Here is a 20,000-nt window from a genome sequence, read left to right on the forward strand (position 1 = left end):
GTGACAAACAACATTTTCATTCAGCATGCTGATTCCTTGTTTCTCCATTTGAATGTTGACAAATTTTCTACTGAGGAATGAGAACAGTTCCTTCTTGATGTCAGAGAGCTGCAACAACTCTTGCCAGTTTTTGGCTACTGCATTGTTTGAATCAACCCTTTGATGGATTCCTTTCCCTTTCCTCTCTCTGGTTTGTGCCTTCAATGAACCTGACCTGTAATAATCCCAAATGACATCAACCTTCTGAGCTCTCTCCAGCTTTGAATTTACAAATGGCAGAAAGACATCCTTTGCATACTCCTGGAATGCTTTGGCTGCTCCAGGCTTCAACATATGTACAATGGCATGCCCATCTCGCACAACAACTTTGGCATCTTGACTGCTGTGCTCCTTTTCAGTGACTGAATCCCCAAGGCACTGAACAATGTCGGACTTGGTGCCTAGTCTCAGCTTTCCCCTGTCCAACAATGACGGAGGGCATGTTTGATTCTCGTGATGGAAAAACTCTTCCAGATTTCCATCATGAGCTTGACATGCAACATATAGCCAAGAGAATAGGTCGCAGTCACTTTTCATTGCTGCCATAAGTTCCTGTGCTTTCATCTTCTGGCATGTAGCTGGAATGCTGAATAGGAGGACCTTGTTCTTGATAACATCATGCATTGGCTTGGGACATTTGACGAGTCATTCCTGAACAAAGGTGTTGTATGGCTCGCATCCAAGTTTCTCGATCCCATGCAGAGAGTCGACAATTGACCTATCTGTCATTTTGTGTTTGTCCAGAATGAGCAGGTCACTGCTTTCTTCAAGAAAAGGATTGCTGTAACCATCTATGGCAGACCAGAACACACTAAATTTCATGCAGGACCTATTTACTGGTTATATCATAATTTCATGAATGTAAAATAAAGCAATATAAAGACCTCCAAACTTGTTTCCATAACCTATAAAAGGGTACTTATCTTTAATAAGTGGCACAATAAGTGGCTACACGTACTTGACATTTCCTTCTTTGAATTCTATGACCCAAAAATCTATATGTAGACACCAGAATTAGGATCTTAGGCATCTTGGTTGCTGAGTTTTATGCCATTTTAGTGATAGGTAGTGGCCATTTTGAAAGATTGCCACCACAGCTGTCATCGGCAAAAAGTGGGATGGCACTGTATCTAATTACCTCTGCCACCGAAGGTGAAGGTGGTTGTGTTTTCATCCCTCTCTGTCTGTCTTGTTTGTGTGCAGGATATCTCAAAAAGTTTTGGACGGATTCGAACTAAACTTGTGGGACACCTTGAGTGTGTGACATGGAAGGATTGATTCGATTTTGGTGAAGATTCCAATCCGGATCTGGATCCGATAATTTTTTAAGTGATTCTTCACCATCGAGAGATAGGACTAAACAAATACGAAGCACGATATCTCAAAAAGTTGTGGACGGATTCGGATGAAACTAGATGTACAGGTTGGGTGTGTGTCATGGACGAATTGATTTGATTTTGGTGAGGATCCGAATCTGGATCTGGATACGAGAATTTTTGAATTTTTAAAGTTATTCTTCACCATTGAGAGATCGGGCCAAAAATTATATTTTACTCCATAGCATGATATATCAAAAATGTATGGGGCCTGATATGTTCTTGTGGATCAGGCTTTACGTGGCAGAGTTATGCGCTCTCGTGAGTGCCCTTCTCATTGAAGTTATTCCTGTTTTTATTCTCTATATTAGTAGTTGTCCATTCTCCCCCACACCACTTACCCATATCGCTCTCCCATCTTGTGAATTAATTTAGTGTGTGTGTGTGTGTGTGTGTGTGTGTGTGTGTGTGTGTGTGTGTGTGTGTGTGTGTGTGTGTGTGTGTGTGTGTGTGTGTGTGTGTGTCATTGGTTCTGTTCCTACCCTCACTTTACTTTACACACCACGTGAAATGTTCATTCCCAATTTCTCAATGAAAGGAACTTTGTTGATGATTCCTCAAACAATGTAAAAACATCTATGAACACTGTCTTTTCATTTTGATGGCGATAAATAGTAGGATACATTCTTGTGGATAAAGAAACATTAAACTGAGCACAGATCTAAAAAAAAAAATACCCAGGTTCTCTCCTATTCGGTTTGATTTACATTCATTGGAAATGTCAGTCTCCTGTGTGATTCTGATGCACATACCCCACCTACATGTGATTTGTAGTGCAGGAGAAATGTGAAACAGTGTTTGAAGATATTCCAATGGATGGGAAAATGGAACAGAAGGATGATGAGCAGCCAGACATGATCCTTGTCGTCTTGAAGCAGGTCAGTTCATCAAAGAACACTTCCATTTGTCTAATTCCTAATTCGTTTCATAATATTGTCGCAGATCCCAGGGTTTGAGGCTTGCCACAGGGGGGAAGCACTTGGGTCCCTCCCGAATGGCCAGTTCTGAGGCCCCCGGGCACAGATAACTCCACACACCGGCAGGTTATTAGGCAACCACAAACGCTGATTGGCACGGCCAATACGGGCAGGGTTACACTACTTCACGTGATACCTTACCTGCAGACGGGCGGCTAATTGGGGTCACGTGCCCTCAGCGCATACTTGGATTGCTGCCGAGCATTACAGTCAGTGTGCGCTCAAAAAACGAAGCAAATTATTGGAGTAGAACGTCCCGTCTAACCTTACTTGTTCACTACTCTGGAGCATTAAAGGAAAAGACAACCGAGACAGATTGGAAATAACAACAAACAATTATTTATTACAAACACACAAGCAAGCATTCATTTGAAAGGACGTTTTTATGAGCAAGAAAGCAAAAAGGGACATAAGAGCAGATTTATCCATAAGATGTATTCTTATTCAATGTAACTTAAACAACAGACTTGGCCATCATTCACTCAGGTGTGAAAAATAAAATAAGAAGGACTTGAAAATAAAATAAAAGTAAATAATGGAGAAAAGAAAGCACTTTCCTTCTCTCCCTCACCTCGCACAAATATACAAGAGAATGCGGAGGAAAATGGATTGGGAAGATGGGCAGTGGTGATGTGAAGTGAAGGGGACACGCATGCGCGTCCCTGAGTTGCCCGGACACGGGGTGAGTTCTCTCTGGCATCCCAGATTTGCGAGCTGGATGTGCGACTCGCCTTCCACTGCCGCAGATTCTTCCTCCTCAGGCCCCCGTTGATGAGGTGCCACTGTTCACCCTTCTTTGTGCCCTTCATGGCTGACAGGATCAAGAGGGCAGGATGATGCTCGTGGAAGTAGTGTTCTTTTTCCACAGAAGCTCGACAAGAACTGCTCGTGAAACCTTCCTTCATTTAGCCTCGCACACTTTTGTTCCTTCCCTCACGAGCCTTTTCAGTCTTTGTCTTCTGGTCATGTGAGGTTGTCCTGTTCACTTCTGCTTTTTTTGCTTTCTGCCTGTTGCTTCTCTCAGCCTTTCTGATTTCTGAGCCATCTGTTCAGGAGTGGTTTTTGCTTCTGCTCGCGTGAGCCTGTTCCCCCGCTTCTGCCTTTTTGCTTCTTCTTCATATCAGCTCTCTTCTCTTCTCGCACAAGCTATCTCCCCCTCCCCCCTCCCATTGGTCCGCAGCTTATGGGAGCAAGTGCACGACGTCACTTGTGGAAATGCCACACCATTCTGAGGGAACTTTCAATGAAGCCCCCTGCCCTGCCCTGCACGCGCCCAAAGGCGCGACGTGAGCCCTCAGCCCAGCTCCCCACGCACGCGGAATGCCCACTCGTACCGTTCTGTCCTGTAAACACGAAGCGCCACACCTCGTAGGCCACAATGAGCACCAAGTGTCATGAACACGCACATGAGATGCGACATGAACTTGCATGTGAGAGCACCCGGTGGGCCATTAAGCAATGCGCGGATTGAGGGAAAACAGTAAGGGATTCCGCCGGGCTGAGGGATGACCAAACGGCTGTGGGATCGAAGGTAAGGCCGATGTGGTGAAGGAGGGAATGTTGAAAGAATGTTTTATGGAGGGGAGGTTATTGATGAACCGTTAAAACAGGCTGATTGGGTAAAGGAGGGAAGTTTGAAAGCATAGATATTGAATAGAACAATGGCGTAAACTGCAAAGGAAGAAAGACAAAGTAATAGAGGGGTAGTGGGGAGATATTACATTGGAAAAATACAGTCCAACCAACACATCCCCCCCCCCCCCAAACAGCCCTTTGACAAAGGTCCAAAGACTATCTATTCAAAGATGAATGGAATAAATGATCCTTGAGTCACTTATGTGTCCATGCCATGCTCTCCCCCCCTGGGGTAAATTTTCCAAAACCATAACATAATGCAAGATTTTTCAATAACTATATACAAAATTAAAAGTTTTTTTTTTTTTTGGCTGAAAAACAAACCAACATGAATTTCCATTCCTTTTACAGATATGGCCAATGGCCCTGAACATTTGCTGCATTGACGTTGTTAAGGTTTCATTATTCCCTGCTATCTGTGCTGATGTCCGGACATCACTTGCTCCTGCAAACAGTCTTTGGGGTAAGGAAATTTGTGATGTCACTCAGATCGTGAATTGTTTTACTTTTAAGGAATCATCTGAGAATGCATTTCCATAAACCACTTGCAAAATCAAGAAAAGAGCAAGAGGTAAACTAGATATCTGCAATCGCCAAATGTAAGCCTCTCCTGGCTTACCATTGGAAATCACTCTTAACTTATCTTCGGCCCACGATCCAATAATGGCGTATTTTGTTCGGTCCGCCACATGGACTTGACAATGAACATGTGGGGATAGAGCGTAAATTAAGAACATGTGTACTTATCCACAGTCTACCTCAACATCATGAAAATCGGAGGAAAATTATTGAAGTTATTGTAAAAATGGTGTTTTATGTTTGAGGTCACATTCTGAAAAAGTAGGTCAAAGACACAAATCAAGTAGCAGTTGCACAACTTTTCAATGCAGGTAGACTATTATGATGCAAGAACATCTTTGAGATTCCGCGATGGCAATATTAATCGATGACAAAAAATGATTTTTTTTAAATCTTTTTTTTTCAGACCACCATTTGACCGAGACTGTTATTTATTTCCTTTGAGCTTGACCTTTATCTCACAGGGATATAATGTAAATAAAGTGGAAATGCATTTTGCTCTCGGATATCTAGCGAGGGCAGTTTTGTTGTGATCGGACAAACCTTAGTCGAGTTATGGTGAATAATGTTGAAATATTTATAATTGGGTCGTGATCCAAAAAAATTAGGTCAAGGTCAAAATTTTTATGTCAACTCCACAAACTTTTTATTCCCGTTATTGTTGCAAAATTTCATCCGAAAGTCCCAGCCGGATCCGAGATGCAGCAACAATGGCAGAAAAAGGGAGTAAATCCTAAATGGCGGTTTAGTACTCGTAGGAGTGTAATACCTTGACCTTTAACCTGGAGAGTTATGATGAAGTGTAAATAAGGTGCAAATGCACCGTGATATAAGCTATCAAGTGAGCATATTTTCATTCCGATTGGACAAACCTTCGTCGAGTTATGGTGAAAAATATTATCACGTCTATCATTTAGTCCTGACCTTTAAAATAGGGTCAATGTCAAAAATAATTGTCAACACTGCATACTCAATTTTCACATTATTGATGCAAAATTTCATTTTTGAAGTTCGAACCGGCTCAAGATACAGCTCAGAAATTGGAAGTGCTTTTTGGAAGGAACTGAGATTGCCTTCAGTTGGATTTGCCTTCCATGAGGTGAAGGCAAGTTGAAGCTTGTGGCAAGGCTGTTGTCCTGAAACAATGTAACCTCTGTGGGACGAAGAGTAGGAAGAGAGGAGAGGAGAGGAGAGGAGAGGAGAGGAGAGGAGAGGAGAGGAGAGGAGAGGAGAGGAGGAAAAAAATTATTTGAAAGAATTCTCAGGATGAGTTGATGGGAGAACAGTCAAACCTCTAAAATTAAACTTTGTCTTTATCTCTTATTTATCCTTAGACCTCTCGAGAATTACACTTGAGAACCCTTTAGAATTGATCACGGTTGGTTGGAAAGGTTCTTCTTCTTCATATTTTTGACAGAAAGATAGACAGATGGATGGAAGAACATACCAAATTATTAAAGCAGCTTCACCGCTTAAAAGTTGGGTATGCTAATTGTTGATAGGGTTTCCTATCTTACATGGGGAGGCTTAAATATCTAAAACACAACCTCTATGTTGTAACCAATGGAGGGTGCACATCTTTGGTGCAGAAAAAAAAAAACATAGGTTGTAGTTTGTGAGATTATTTTTCTTCTCCTTTCCCTTTGCAAGTCACATTACGTCAGTCTTCTCCATACTCATCTTCAGCTCTTGTCTCTCAAATTCCTCTTCCACTCCCCCAGTACTTCCTGCATCTTCCGTCGACTCTCCACCGCAACAGCCTGATCATGCGCATACAACATCCTCTCCAGAATACCTTTCTTGTTTACCCTCCTGCTTACCAGCTCCATTACCAAGATTAACATGAGTGGGCTGAGAGAGCTTCCCTTACTCGAACAGATGTTCACGCTGAACTCCTCTGACATCCCAAGACCAACCAAAACTCTTCCCTTCCTTCCCTTCTAAATACCTTCCACCACCCTAACTTTTCTTTTGTCACTCCCATTCATTTCAGTGTCACCATCACCATCTCTCTCGGGAAAGTGTCATAAGCATTCTCCAGGTCCACAAATCCCAAAGACATTACACCTTGTACCTCCAACCTCTTCTCCACCAACTGTCCTATCCATCATCCCTCTACCATTTCTAAACCCCTGTTGCTCCTCATTGATCTTAATCTCCACACACTTCCTTATTCTCCCTTTCAGAATCCTCTCCAATACCTTCATGACATGACTTAGTTGCATAATTCCTCTGAAATTCCCCAGATATTGAACATCACCCTTCCTCTTCCATATCGGGCCTGTCCTCCATTCCTCCAGAATCGAGCCCTCTCTCATACATACAACATTCATCAGCCTCTTCGTCCAACTGACCCTGACTTTTCCCCCAGCAACTATCATCTCTGTATGTACCTTGTCAATGCCTGATGCTCTTCCCTTTTTCATCCTCTTTAATGCTGTCCGCATCTCCTCCTCCATCATCTTCACCCACTCCACTTTCCCCTCGACACAACACGGAAGCTTCAGCTCACCTTTGCTTTCTCCCTGGTTTGACAGCTCCTTGAAATTTCCCCCGTCCTTCCCATATCTTCAATCTTGCCCCCCACCTCTGTCATCAGACTCTGGGCGCAATCCCTAATCACCGCCCTCCCCCCCCCCCTCATGTCCGGCGACGTTGTCCCTGCACTTCGCCCATATAATCACTTTCCCAACCCTGGTCTTAACTATCCTCCTTTTCTTCATGCTTATTGCAGACACCACCAGCTTGTTTATGGCTTACAGATGCAAGCACGGTAATGATGATGATGATGATGATGATGATGATGATGATGATGGTGGTGACATGCTCTTCTACCACTGCCTTGAAATCTTTGATCCCCACAACTGTCACTTCCTCACTATCAACAAATCCAGTTCCGTTCTTTGCTGTCCACTCCTGTCAGTAATTTAATGGCTGTCCCGCTTCTGAAAGAGCAAACCAGCTATAGCCATCCAATGTCTTGCCATCCAGGTCCTGACCCTCTCTATTCCTTGTTCCCGAACCAAATTTACCAATGCATTCCTCTTCACCTGGTTCCGCTACTCCCACATGGGTGTTGAAGTCCCCTGCAATGCACATCATCACCTCCAGCTCAACAAAACCCATCATCCTCTCCAGAGTGACCCTGAACTCCTGCTTTTCCACCCCTGTTCTTCCAGTTTGTGGCCCATAAACCAACATAACACACACCATTTGCTTCCGTATCACCAACCATGTCATAACTATCTTACCCTCCCATCTTTCCACTCTGAGCAGACTCCCTTCTATCCCTCTCCTCCTCCTCCTCTGTCCCTAACCGTAATTTCCTTCCCCTTGCTTTTGTCTCATTCCTCCCCATTCTCATTGAGAGCAAATGCTTTTCAAAGTAAATTTTCCAAAGTAAAAAAAGTCAAATTTTCAAAGTAAGCACAGCAAATATTTTTCACAATCAATTATTGTCACTCATTTCAAGTTTCAACCCTGTACGTCCTCACACGATGCTCCTCAATGGCCTCGCGTGATGTTCATCAACGGCCTCGCGCGATGCTCCTCGATGGCCTCGTGCGATGCTCCTCGATGGCCTCGCTCAAAGCTACTCGTCGCCCTCGCGCGAAGCTCCTCGCATGAAGCACCTCGACTCCCTCGTGCGAAACCCCTTGACGCCCTCGCGTGCAGCACCTCAACGTCCTCGCGCGCAGTCCCCCTCGGCGTCCTCACGTGCAGCCTCCTCGATGCCCTCATGCACAGCCCCTCTCGACGCCCTCACGTGCAGCTTCCCTCGACGTCTTCACGTGCAGCCCCCCTCGATGCGCTTGTGTGCAGTTCCCTTCAATGCCCTCACACGCAACCATCCTCGACGCCCTCGCATGCATCCCCCCTCGATGCCCTCGCACGCATCCCTCCTCGATGCCCTCGCACGCAGCCCCTCTCGATGGCCTCGCACGCAGTCCCCCTCGATGGCCTCGCACGCAGTCCCCCTTGACCCCTTCGCGTGCAGCCCACCTCGATGCCCTCGCCCACATCCCCTCGACGCCCTCATGCAGAGCTCCACTCGACACCCTCGCTCGCACCCCCCCTTGAAGCCCTCATGCGCAACCCCCCTCGATGTCCTCGCACGCAGCCCCCCTCGATGGCCTCGTGCGCAGTCCCCCTCGATGGCCTCGCGTGCAGTCCCCCTTGACGCATTCGCATGCAGCCCCCCTCGACGCCCTCGCGTACAGCCCTCCTCAATGTCCTCGCACACCCCCCCTTGATGCATTCGCGTGTAGCCCCCCTCGACGCCTTCGCACGCAGCCCCCTCGACGCCTTCACGCGCAGCCCTTCTCGACGCCCTCGCGTGCAGCCCCCCTCGATGACCTCGCGCGCAGCCCCCTTGACACCCTCGTGCGCACCCCCTCGAAGCCCTCATGCGCAGCCCCCTCGATGTCCTCGCGTGCAGCCCCCATCGATGCCCTTGTGCGCAGCCACCCTCGCGCGCACCCCCTCTCGATGCCCTCGTGCACAGTCCCCCTCGACGCCTTCACGCACAGCTCTCCTCGACGCCCTCGTGCTCAGCCCCCCCCCCTCGACGCATCATTACATTATGATAATTTCATAATTTTCACAATGTCAAGTTTTCAACCAGAGTATCAACTACTCTCACAGGTTTTAATGTGTGTCTTCAAAAAGAAAACATAATCGGTTTATTTAAACTTCAAAACAAACTAAATGTTTGCAACATTGAAGATTTAATACAACTATTTTGTGACACACAGAAATGTAAAAACGGAATCAAAACCCAAAACTTGTATTCTCAGCGATGATACGGATGGCATTACCTTCACCCCAAGATTTGGACAAATCAAAAATGAACCTCGTCATCTTTGATGATTGTCTTAATGAAAGAAACCAAACGGTTATGGACAGCAACTACACAGGAGGGACACATTCTTCTTGTTATTGTATTTATCTTAATCAATCATACTTTCAACTCCCTTGACTCGATAAGAAACAAGAAGGGTTCTCGTCCGTGCACATACCTGTGCCACGCAATACCTTATCCATGAGAACATATCAGGCCCGTTACATTTTTGAAATATCATGCTTTCCAGCACTATATCGTTTTTGGCCCTCTCAATGGTGTAGAATACTTTAAAATTAAATAAACCGGATCCAGAAACGGAATCGAATATTCACCAAAATCCAACCAATTCTCCCTTGCTACACACCCAATAAACCTGTCCACCAAGTTTCATCCGGATCTGTCCACAACTTTTTGAGATATCCTGCCATATATTAGTTTATCCTGATCTTTCAATGGTGAAGAATCACTGAAAAAATTATCAGATCCGGAATCGGGATTCGGATCTTCACCAAAATTGAAGCATTTCTTCCTTGTCACACACTCAAGGTGTCTCCCAAGTTTCATTCGAATCCGTCCACAACTTTTTGAGATATCGTGCGACAAATCATTTTGGTCCTATCTCTCAATGGTGAAGAATCACTGAAAACATTCAGAAGTTAGATCCGGATCTAGATCTTCCCCAAAATCGAATCAGTTTGTCCTTATCACACACCCAACCTGTCCACAAAATTTCCTCCGGATCCGTCCACAACTTTTTGAGTTATCCTGCACACAAACAAACGGACAAACAAGCCGGTAGGCGACATGGGTGGTCGCTATATAATTGCATACTAGTCATGCAGTTTTTGATGGATCGGGCTGAATTTTTTGGACAAAGAGGTTGATTATAGTGCGCATAAAATCGTGGAAGCCGATTTTTGATTTTCGAAAAATATATATATTTTCGGATTTTTTCAAAAATGTCAAAGTCCCCTTGCGAGGCAACGGTGGCATCCATAGCAACGGTGCTCAAAAGTATAAAACTCGATCCTGGTATGAACCTACCAGTCAAGTTTCATCAAAATCGGTTGACTCCTCTGGCCTCCAAAGCTGTCCATTACATACAAACAAACAGACAGACGTACAGATAGACGGAAAACCTGAGAATAACGGGAGTCTCGCGACCACCCAAGAGACATCCAGACAGACGGAAAACCTGAGAATAACGGGAGTCTCGCGACCACCCAACAGACAGAAACAGGTTAACATATTACCTCCTTCACCTCTGGTGGCGGAGGTAATAATGTCAATACTTTTATTTTATTCAAGTTAATTTCCAAAGTTATAAATTATTTATGGATAGATAATTGTTTTACCTTCTTTAGTAAAAAGGAATTTGAGTAGTTTTCTGAAACATACGACTGGTAGATATAAATACACCCGGACCCGGACATTCGTGGGTTTTGCGTATTCACGGTTGATTTATTATTTGCGACATGCTCCTACATTCTTTTTTTTTGTATGCAATGTAGAGGCTCATATGAGAGCTAACACACAGAATGTACAACAAGGGGAGCAGGAGACAACAGGGACAGGAGAGGGAAGGACAAAACAGTGGGGAACAGAGACATGAGGAGATCTGTGGAGGGTAGAGGGATGGGGCGGAGTACACACGGTAAGCAAGAGGGACACTACAGGAACTTTCATGTCCTTACACGACAGGGACATTCAAGAAGGAAAGCAGGGCATTTGAAGTAGCTGGGTTTGGGGTGGGTTAACGAGGGTAGAAAAAATCGTGGTTTTGGATGGGGGAAGATAAGAGATGGTGGTGTGAACAGCTGTTTTGAAGACCTGGAGGGAAGAGTGGAATTGAAGAGAGTGTTGAGTTTGTTACAAAGGTGGGAAAAAGAGGAAAGAAAGAGTGCAGTTGAGCAGTGATTTTTTTATTTTGGTGGTTTACTTTTACCAGAAGGGGGTTGCTGATGGCTTTGAGTGCCTTGCGGAAATATGGCGGAGACATATCACAGACAGAGCAGGGGGGGGGGGGGATGGTGAGGCCAGAGAAGAGATGGAGAGATGGTAGAAGACAGAAAGACCACTGACCTGTCTGTGGTGAGAGAGGGAGAGACCCAAAGACTCAGCCTCATCACGGGAGATACCAATGATCCAAAATGCCTTGGTTTCCACAGCGTGAAGCTGAGAAAGGTGAGAGGCGGGGGCACCAGCCCAGAGGGGAGAGCATTACTCCATCAGACTGCTGACAAAAGTGTTGTATGTGGCCAGAAGCTCAGGCATGCCAAGGAAGGACTTTGCATGATGGAGGATGCCCAGTCGGTGACTGGCTTTGGAGGCCAGCTTGGAAATGTGGCTTTCCCAGGAAAGATCTTGGCAGTTGGTGAGCCACAGAAGCTTGAATGAATTAACGGACTTCTTCAAGAGGATTGTTGAGAAAATAGATGGAGTGAGGGTGGGGGGGGGGGAGTTTCCAGACGGATCTTTCAGAGAGACATTGTGAGAGTGTGAGATTTGTCAGGATTGAAAGTCATGTTCCGTGTGTTGGACCAGCTTGTGATTTTTATCCAGATCTTCAGAGAGTAAAGCAGCAGCAAGCTGCTGCTTGTTATCTGAGGGATGAGAGATGGTACGGCAGAGGGTGGAGTCATCAGTGAAGAGATAGAGGATTTTCCAGAGCCAGAGAAATCATTGATGAAAACCAGAAAAAAAAAAACAGGGCCCAGAATACTGCATTGAGGAACTGCAGCCTGCACTGGAAGAGGGGATGAGAGAACTCCATTTAGGGTCACACGTTGGCTGTGACAAGTGAGGAAGTCAGCAAGCCATGCGTGGAGATGGATCCCTCGAACAGCTCAAACTCAGGACCCCAAGGATCCTAAGCCAGCTACCCTAACCATTAAGCTAACACCAGGCTCATGACCTGTAGCGAAAGGATATGATCAATTGTTGATCTCTTTGGTGTAAATCCTGAATGCTCTGGGTGCAGGACGTGCTCAAGGAGATGGTGGTGAATCCTATCAGGAATTATCCGAGCAAAGACCTTGCCTTGCACTGAGAACAGCATCACAACTCAGGTGCTGTTGCAGTCCTGGTGTTCACCCTTCCCTTTCTAGAAAGGGACAACAAGGCCCTTCTTCCAGTCATTTGCATGATTCCTGTGTTCCAGACAGAGACAAGAACTGCATGCAATGACACGAGTACAGCATTTCCATCAGCCTTGAGAACTTCAGCATGGATGTTGCAGATCCCTGGATCTAAGGGAGGGCTGGAGGCGGGAGGGGAGGGGGTTCCCCCAAAATAGGCATTTGCTTTATTTTCCAAAACTTCACACACGATTTTGATGAAACTTAACCGCAACCTTCATTAATGTACCAAAGTTTGTTCACACCATTAAAAAAAAAAATTATTTGCGAAAACATTGGTTCATTGGTACATTTTGCTCATTCTGTCCCATGTTGCCTTCCTTTTCAGTGGCATTCGTCTACCAGGTGAGCGCCCAGGAGTATTTCCCCAATTCTTGAATGCATGGGGAAATTGCAAATATCACTGAACCGGCTCTCGGAAACCCTCCGGTATAAATGCCAACACAAATTTCACAGTGAGGTGCACTGATCTCAGATGGTTGCTCCTTGTCATATTGTTCAGGAAGGTCTGAAGTTAAAAAAAAAAAAAAACTTTCGGAAACCAGATATAGCATGAGGTGTCCACAACTTCCAAATATGGGGGTTTTCTCCCCAACTGTCATTGTTTGCCTGAAGTACAATAAAAACGTATTGCAGTATTCGTTATGCTCAATCTACAATCTTGTTTTCATGAAATATTAAATTCTGCTCCCCTACTTAATTGTTGTGGTGATCTTTAATGATACTTTTGTATGTCGATGAAAGCCTTTCCTTCCTTCATTTTTGTGTAGAGATTAAATTATCATGAAAAATGACTAATAATATATTTTCTCCCTGCAGACAAATTGTTTGGTCCTGTTGGCTGCTTTCTAATGAACAGGTGTGGGAACTTCGTTGGTCGGATGCTAACGGCTTTTATACTTTTTGTAAGTTCATGAAACTTTCACATTTTGGATTGTCCTGGTGATGTATGTTTTTAGCCCTTTGCTCCAACAAATGTTGAGCATCCAAAATGTCAGCTTCTCTTTGCTCCCCATGGTGGTCAGCCGACCTCGATTAACATCCTATTGATTCCTTCCATTCTTCTACGTGTCTGATAGCACAGATATTTTTTTTGTGTTTAAAGTCGTGACTCCTGGAAAAGCTGGAGCACTGATCAGGATGCAAAGGAACAAAAGGAACAGTAGAAAGAGGGGTGTGGAGGAGTCGGAACAGCATGGTTGAAGGATAAAATAGAGGGAGACTTGGACAAATAATTAGTGGGGGGAGGAATGAATGCTGTGGGGTGGACAAGATGGCAACATAAGCAATCTTTCATGAACGAAATACTGGAAATTTGGACCCCAAAAGACCACTTTTACCTTTAAGACTTTGAAGACCCCTATTACCTTGAAGACCCTTTTGACACTTTCGACACCTTCAGATTCCTTCACTGTTTCAACTTTTTATACCTTTTATATCTTTACAGCCCTTCAAATCTCTTTAGACCCCCAAGACTCGCAAGATCATTAAGAACCATGAAGAACCTTAATACCCCTAAGAGCATTGAGGCCATTTTGACCCCAAATACCCTAAAAACTGCGAAGACACTTTCGACCCAGAAGACCCCTTTTACCTTCAATACCTTTTCAACACTTTAGACACCCTGAGGTCCCTTCATCCTTGAGACCTTTCATACCCTTTATACACATAGAACTTTGACCTTTACACCCCTTAAGTCACTTTTGACCCTTTACACCATTTAGGCCAGTTAGACAGCTTGGACTCTTGACCATTTAGAGCTTTAGACCACTTGGATCTGTTATATTACAAATATATCACAAATAATTATGATATCACCAATAACCCAAATACATTTGTAAGGAGGAAGTGTTTGTACCAGTATTGTGATTAGTGTAAATCATGACAACACAGTAAATATGTTATGTAAATCTCTGCAACGAAATGTGGAGAGTTGTATCCTGGAACGGCCGACATGTCCCAATTCCACAATAAGAATGATTCAGTCAGTTTAACCAACACTTGCAGAGTTTCAAATCACCTTTTATTTAATTTAAAATGCTGCAAATGTGCCTGGACAAACCATGCCTCTGTATTGGTTTTTAACTAATATATATATATATATATATATATATATATATATATATATATATATATATATATATATATATATATATATATATATATATATATATATATATATATATATATATATACACATTTACATGTTATATAGATGTTTATATCTATATATGTATCTGTTGTTGTTCTTCTTTTGGCTGCTTCCGTTAGGGGTCGCCACAGCGGATTATCCGTTATGATCCGCATACTGATTTGGCACAGGTTTTACGCCGGATGCCCTTCTTGACGCAACCCTGGTCGCCTCTTATGACACAGGGATGACACATGACATCTTATGGTCGCCATGACACATGGTCGCCTCTTATGACACAGGGATAAGGATTGGGTTTCACCATGATTCCGGGCTTTCCTACACCCTCTCATAACGTGGTCCAGCGCAGAGCTTCCGTCCTCAAGCGGTCCTCCAACCCAAGCGTCCGAGTAGCCGGATTACAGGCGCACGCCACTACGCTTGGTGTATATATATATATATATATATATATATATATATATATATATATATATATATATATATATATATATATATATATATATATATATATATATATATATATATACATACAGTAGACTAGGCGTAAGTCGTCACCATCGGGACCGAGAAAAAAGTGACGACTTAGAAATGTAACGACTTGCGCGTATGCGAACATTCATGATGACTGTGGGGTGAAGGATGAAGTCGCGCGTGGCCGGGACACATATGGGTGAGAGCCGGCTATTGTACCAAAAGGAAAACACAATCCTCGGGGCATAGATGGGGGTGAGTTGGTGAGTTGGAAAGTGATCAAGCAAAGATGGAATTCATGAATCAGTTTATCAAAAGTAAAGATAATGAACAACTCTGTAAGACAACTCGTATACCATCGGTGATGGTATGGTGACAAATTACATGACACACAGTCATCGTGGTGATGATTACCACTCAATGCCTATGTGTAAGTGAGTGCGGTAATGTACAAAACAAGCCAAGATAAAACCATGATCGGACTTCAACACTAAGCTCGATCGATCCTTTACTTCTTCGCGAAGTAATCCGTTATGTTTGAATGCCTCAAACTCTTGGGCATCTGGTGCATGAGAAAGGATTCAAACCGGTCATTGTATTCCATGATGTTGGCTGGGCAATCCTCCACCGAAAGACAGTATCGGCCGAATATTTGGCCGAATCGGCCGAATCGGCCGAAACCGAATATTTGGCTGAGCCGACATTTGCCGAAACCAGATGATGAGCAAGTCATCGACATCTTCAAAGGACACACATTTCACGCATTTCACACTTCCCACCGGCCTCACGATCTTCTCCACTTGTCCAAATGTCTTGCCCTTATTCTTAAAGATATTGTTGTGGTTGAGGAAATTCGCAAACCACCATTCAGGTCCCGTAGGTGAGATATCTCTGTAAGTACATGTGTAGTTAGCCCCAAACCCGTTGTTTAGAGGGAATAAATGTGATTCATTCGGGATGCGACCCTTTAAAATAGCCGTTTTTCTGTTCTATCTTTATTTTGAACCAACCACGTCTCAACCGCCATCACACAACAACCACCAACCACAACGCCGCTTCACAACAACAACAACGCCAACAGCCACGACCTTTACCTTCACAACTCGCTCTCGCAACCATCGCATCACCGCCATTCCAAGCGTCACGGTGGCCAGGGACCGCCAATTTAGACCCTCCACCACCTTCGCCTCTCCTTCTGCGGCCATTCCCACACCACTTGTGAATGCCGAGCGTCAGGCTGTCCTGGCCTCGTGCGGGACGCGCGCCGAGCCTCGGGTGCAAAAAGCGGCCTTTCCGAGGGGAAGTCGGATCAGGAATGATACACGCCCACTTCTGATCCGTCCAATCATTAAGCGCGGGGCGATTTGGCCCCGCCTCCAGGCGCGTCGGAGTAGAATCGATATATGAAAATTCGAGGATCAGGGGAGGTTCACGCCCACTTTTCCTCCATCCAATGGGCGAGCGTGGCTCCGCCCCCGAGCTCATCCTGATCCGGAAATTTGCATATGGGTTCTCCTGCCGCACTATAAAGCACCGAGCGTGGGGCGAATTCAGGGTTTTTGGGTCGGAAGCAGTTGGAGGCAGTCGCAGTTTTGGGCTCGGGTGAGTTGGTGAGGTGTGGCAGCGGCGGAGTGTGGCAGCAGCAGTCAAGACGGGTCTGGAGGAGAGTCGGAGTCTGTCGGGGTTCGGAGTCTGTCGGGGAGCTGAAGAGAGGGGAAGCCGGGAACGCAGTCGAGGTCGCAGTGGAGTTGCTCGTTGCGGGACCCAAGCAAGCCAGCTATCCTCTTTCCCCAGAGCATCAACAATTCCCCCCCCTTTCCCCCCCGCGCTGAGATAGTGCGGAAAGGGGGGTCCCGTTCCCACCCCATTCCAAGCAGTGCCAACGAAACCCGCGGAGGAGCGCGGAGTCGGGGCACCGCCACGGCATTTGCGGCTCATCACAAGACGGGTAGGCTCCACCCGGTCTCGCGCCCACAGACCACGCCTGCCCTCTTGTCTTTGAGGGTGGTCCTTTTCTTTTGCTTTTAAGTATATGTGTTGTCGGCGCCATCTGTAAAGTAAAACTGTGTAAGTGTTGCCGTGTGCTCGCGTAGTTGGTCGTATCTCTGCATTGTGCTTCTTTTGTTGCAATTGCTTTTGGTGCATAATTGTTGTAATTGGATATGTGTGCTTTCCGTGTGCGGCGGAATAAATGTGCCTCATGTTGAACTGTTTTTCCCGTTTCGCTTCATCTTTTCTTGAATTGAATCTCCATCTTACTTCACGTAAAGGGTTGGTAGTGGGCTAAATACGCCCGATAATTAATCGGAACCGTTGAGGTTGACGATAACACCGCTCGGTTATCCCGATAGTACGGAACAGGTCGCTTAAAGTGGCCCGTGTCCGAAGTCGACCTGCGGCGAGGTGCGATCGCCCGGTCTACCCTCCGTGTGGGTACTTAGGTAGGTCGAATTTGGCGAACAACCCTATCCCACGCGGGGGGCCGATTGGCACGATCGTGGTGAGGCCGAAAGGCCCACCCGTGACGAGTTCCCGGCGTTAGTCCGAGAGGGTCACGACGGAATTGTCCGTCCGGTGGGCGACGTGCCGCGATTCGAGTTACGTGGCCGCTCGCACGCCGGCGGGCGCGAATTCGCAACAATATCGTTCAATGTCTGTCGTTTGATGTCCAACTTCTCAGCTATGTCTGTTTTCTTCATCAGTGGATTTGCCTCACAAAACTGGATAATGTCGTATTTTTCTTGGTAGGTTTTAGTTGTAAGCTTACGCTTAGTCGCCATTGTCCTGCCTGCAGTGCGATCAACGTGTGTACGCAGTTATAAATAGCCTATCACTGGCGGTGTAAACCAATGAGCGAGCATCACGATTCCATGAAATCGGGCTTCTCACGAGGCAGCAGTTCCGTGTGATGAGTTAGGAGTGGTAATTTACTTGAGTTTCTATTACGTGGGAATGGAAAACGTCTGATGACTTAGACGAAGTGACGACTTAGAGATGACGACTTACAGAGGGATGACCCTTTATTCAAAGGGGTTTAACATGAGATAAATTCGGGACTTTTTGACGCTGCCGACTTAGGCGAAGTGACGAGTTACACGCTGCCGACTTACACCTAGTCTACTGTATATATATATATATATATATATATATATATATATATATATATATATATATATATCCTGGTGTTGGCGCAGTGGTTAGGGCAGTGGCTTGGGATCCAAAAGGTCCTGAGTTCAAGCCCCGTTGAGCCACTGAATTAATACACCAGGGGGTTGACTCAGCCTGTCATCCTTCCGAGGTCGGCGACATGAGTACGAGTGGACCGGGCCCGGTGTCTGCCCCGGTTAGAATAGGTGTACGATATCCCTATGTCGTAAGAGGCGACCAGGGTTGCGTCAGGAAGGGCATCCGGCGTAAAACATGTGCCAAATCACTATGCGGATCATACGGATGATCCGCTGTGGTGACCCCGAACGGGACCAGCCGAAAGAAGAAGAAGAAGATGTATGTATATTTATGTATATGTATATATATATATATATATATATATATATATATATATATATATATATATATATATATATATCTTCTTCTTCTTTCGGCTGCTCCCGTGAGGGGTCGCCACAGCGGATCATCCGTATGATCCGCATCGTGATTTGGCACATGTTTTACGCCGGATGCCCTTCCTGACGCAACCCTGGTCACCTCTTACGACACAGGGATAAGGTACACCTATTTTAACCGGGGTATACACCGGCCCAGTATACTGGTACTCATTTCACCGACCTGGGAAGGATGACAGGCTGAGTCAACCCCCTGGTGTATTAATTCAGTGGCCCAACGGGGCTTGAACTCAGGACCTCTTGGATCCCAAGCCGCTGCCCTAACCACTGCGCCAACACCAGGCTCTGTATATATATATATATATATATATATATATATATATATATATATATATATATATATATATATATATATATATATATATATATATATATATATATATATATATATATATATATATATATATATATATATATATATATATATATATATATATATATATATATATATATATATATATATATATATTGTTACGAATTCTCACCCGCCGGCGTGCGAACAACCGCGTTTAACCGAATAGCGATCGCTTCGCCCACCGAACGTGCAATTCAGTCGCGACTTTCCGGAACAACTCCGAAAACCAGTAACGGGTGTGCTCCAAGCACACCACAACCTTGTCCGCACTCTACCCGTGCTACAGGGTCCGATCGCCAAATAATCGATTTACCTAATTATTCGCGCGGGAAGATTACCGAGAGATTGTACCTCAGCGAGGCCTGCTTGGACACGAGCCGCTTAAGCAGCAGGCTCCGTTTTGGGATAACCGAGCGGGGTCTTCTCGCGAGGCCTCGCTGGACCAGATTCTATTATCGGCTATTAAAAAGCCCGCTATTATGCCAAAATGCAGTACGGCAGTTCAATGGAGGGAAAATGACGTGGCGAACAGGTCAACATTCAAACAAGTACATTTATTCACACACGTATGCAGTCAGGTATTCATGCAGGCACGTATACAAGCATGCTCATATGCAATCAATACAAAACACACATGCAATGCAAAGGAGAGAGCTAATACCGTCTATTTATTATGTACATTTACTTATACAGGTTCGACTTCGCGGACAAGGCGCCACAACTTTCATACAAAGAAAAGCAAGGAAAAACCCCCTCAAAGACAAGGGGGTAGACTGGACCTCTCGGGTCTTTATAAACCTGGAGCTTTGAGGA

At 45.1% G+C, this 20,000-nt stretch overlaps 1 protein-coding gene across 1 annotated transcript in view; it reads left to right on the forward strand.

Annotated features, from left to right (window-relative positions):
* LOC147035681 (equilibrative nucleoside transporter 1-like) overlaps window positions 1-20,000 on the forward strand; it is a 261,512-nt gene that overhangs the window by 199,516 nt on the left and 41,996 nt on the right. Inside the window, exons 10-12 of the mRNA XM_085846616.1 lie at window positions 2,190-2,293; window positions 4,379-4,490; window positions 13,406-13,491. Coding sequence (XP_085702742.1) covers window positions 2,190-2,293; window positions 4,379-4,490; window positions 13,406-13,491 — 302 coding nt within the window. The remainder of the gene's footprint in view (window positions 1-2,189; window positions 2,294-4,378; window positions 4,491-13,405; window positions 13,492-20,000) is intronic.

This window comes from Eptatretus burgeri, chromosome 1, assembly GCF_056783735.1.
Source record: "Eptatretus burgeri isolate ZD-2024b chromosome 1, Ebu_testis_v1, whole genome shotgun sequence".
NCBI lineage: Eukaryota > Metazoa > Chordata > Myxini > Myxiniformes > Myxinidae > Eptatretus > Eptatretus burgeri.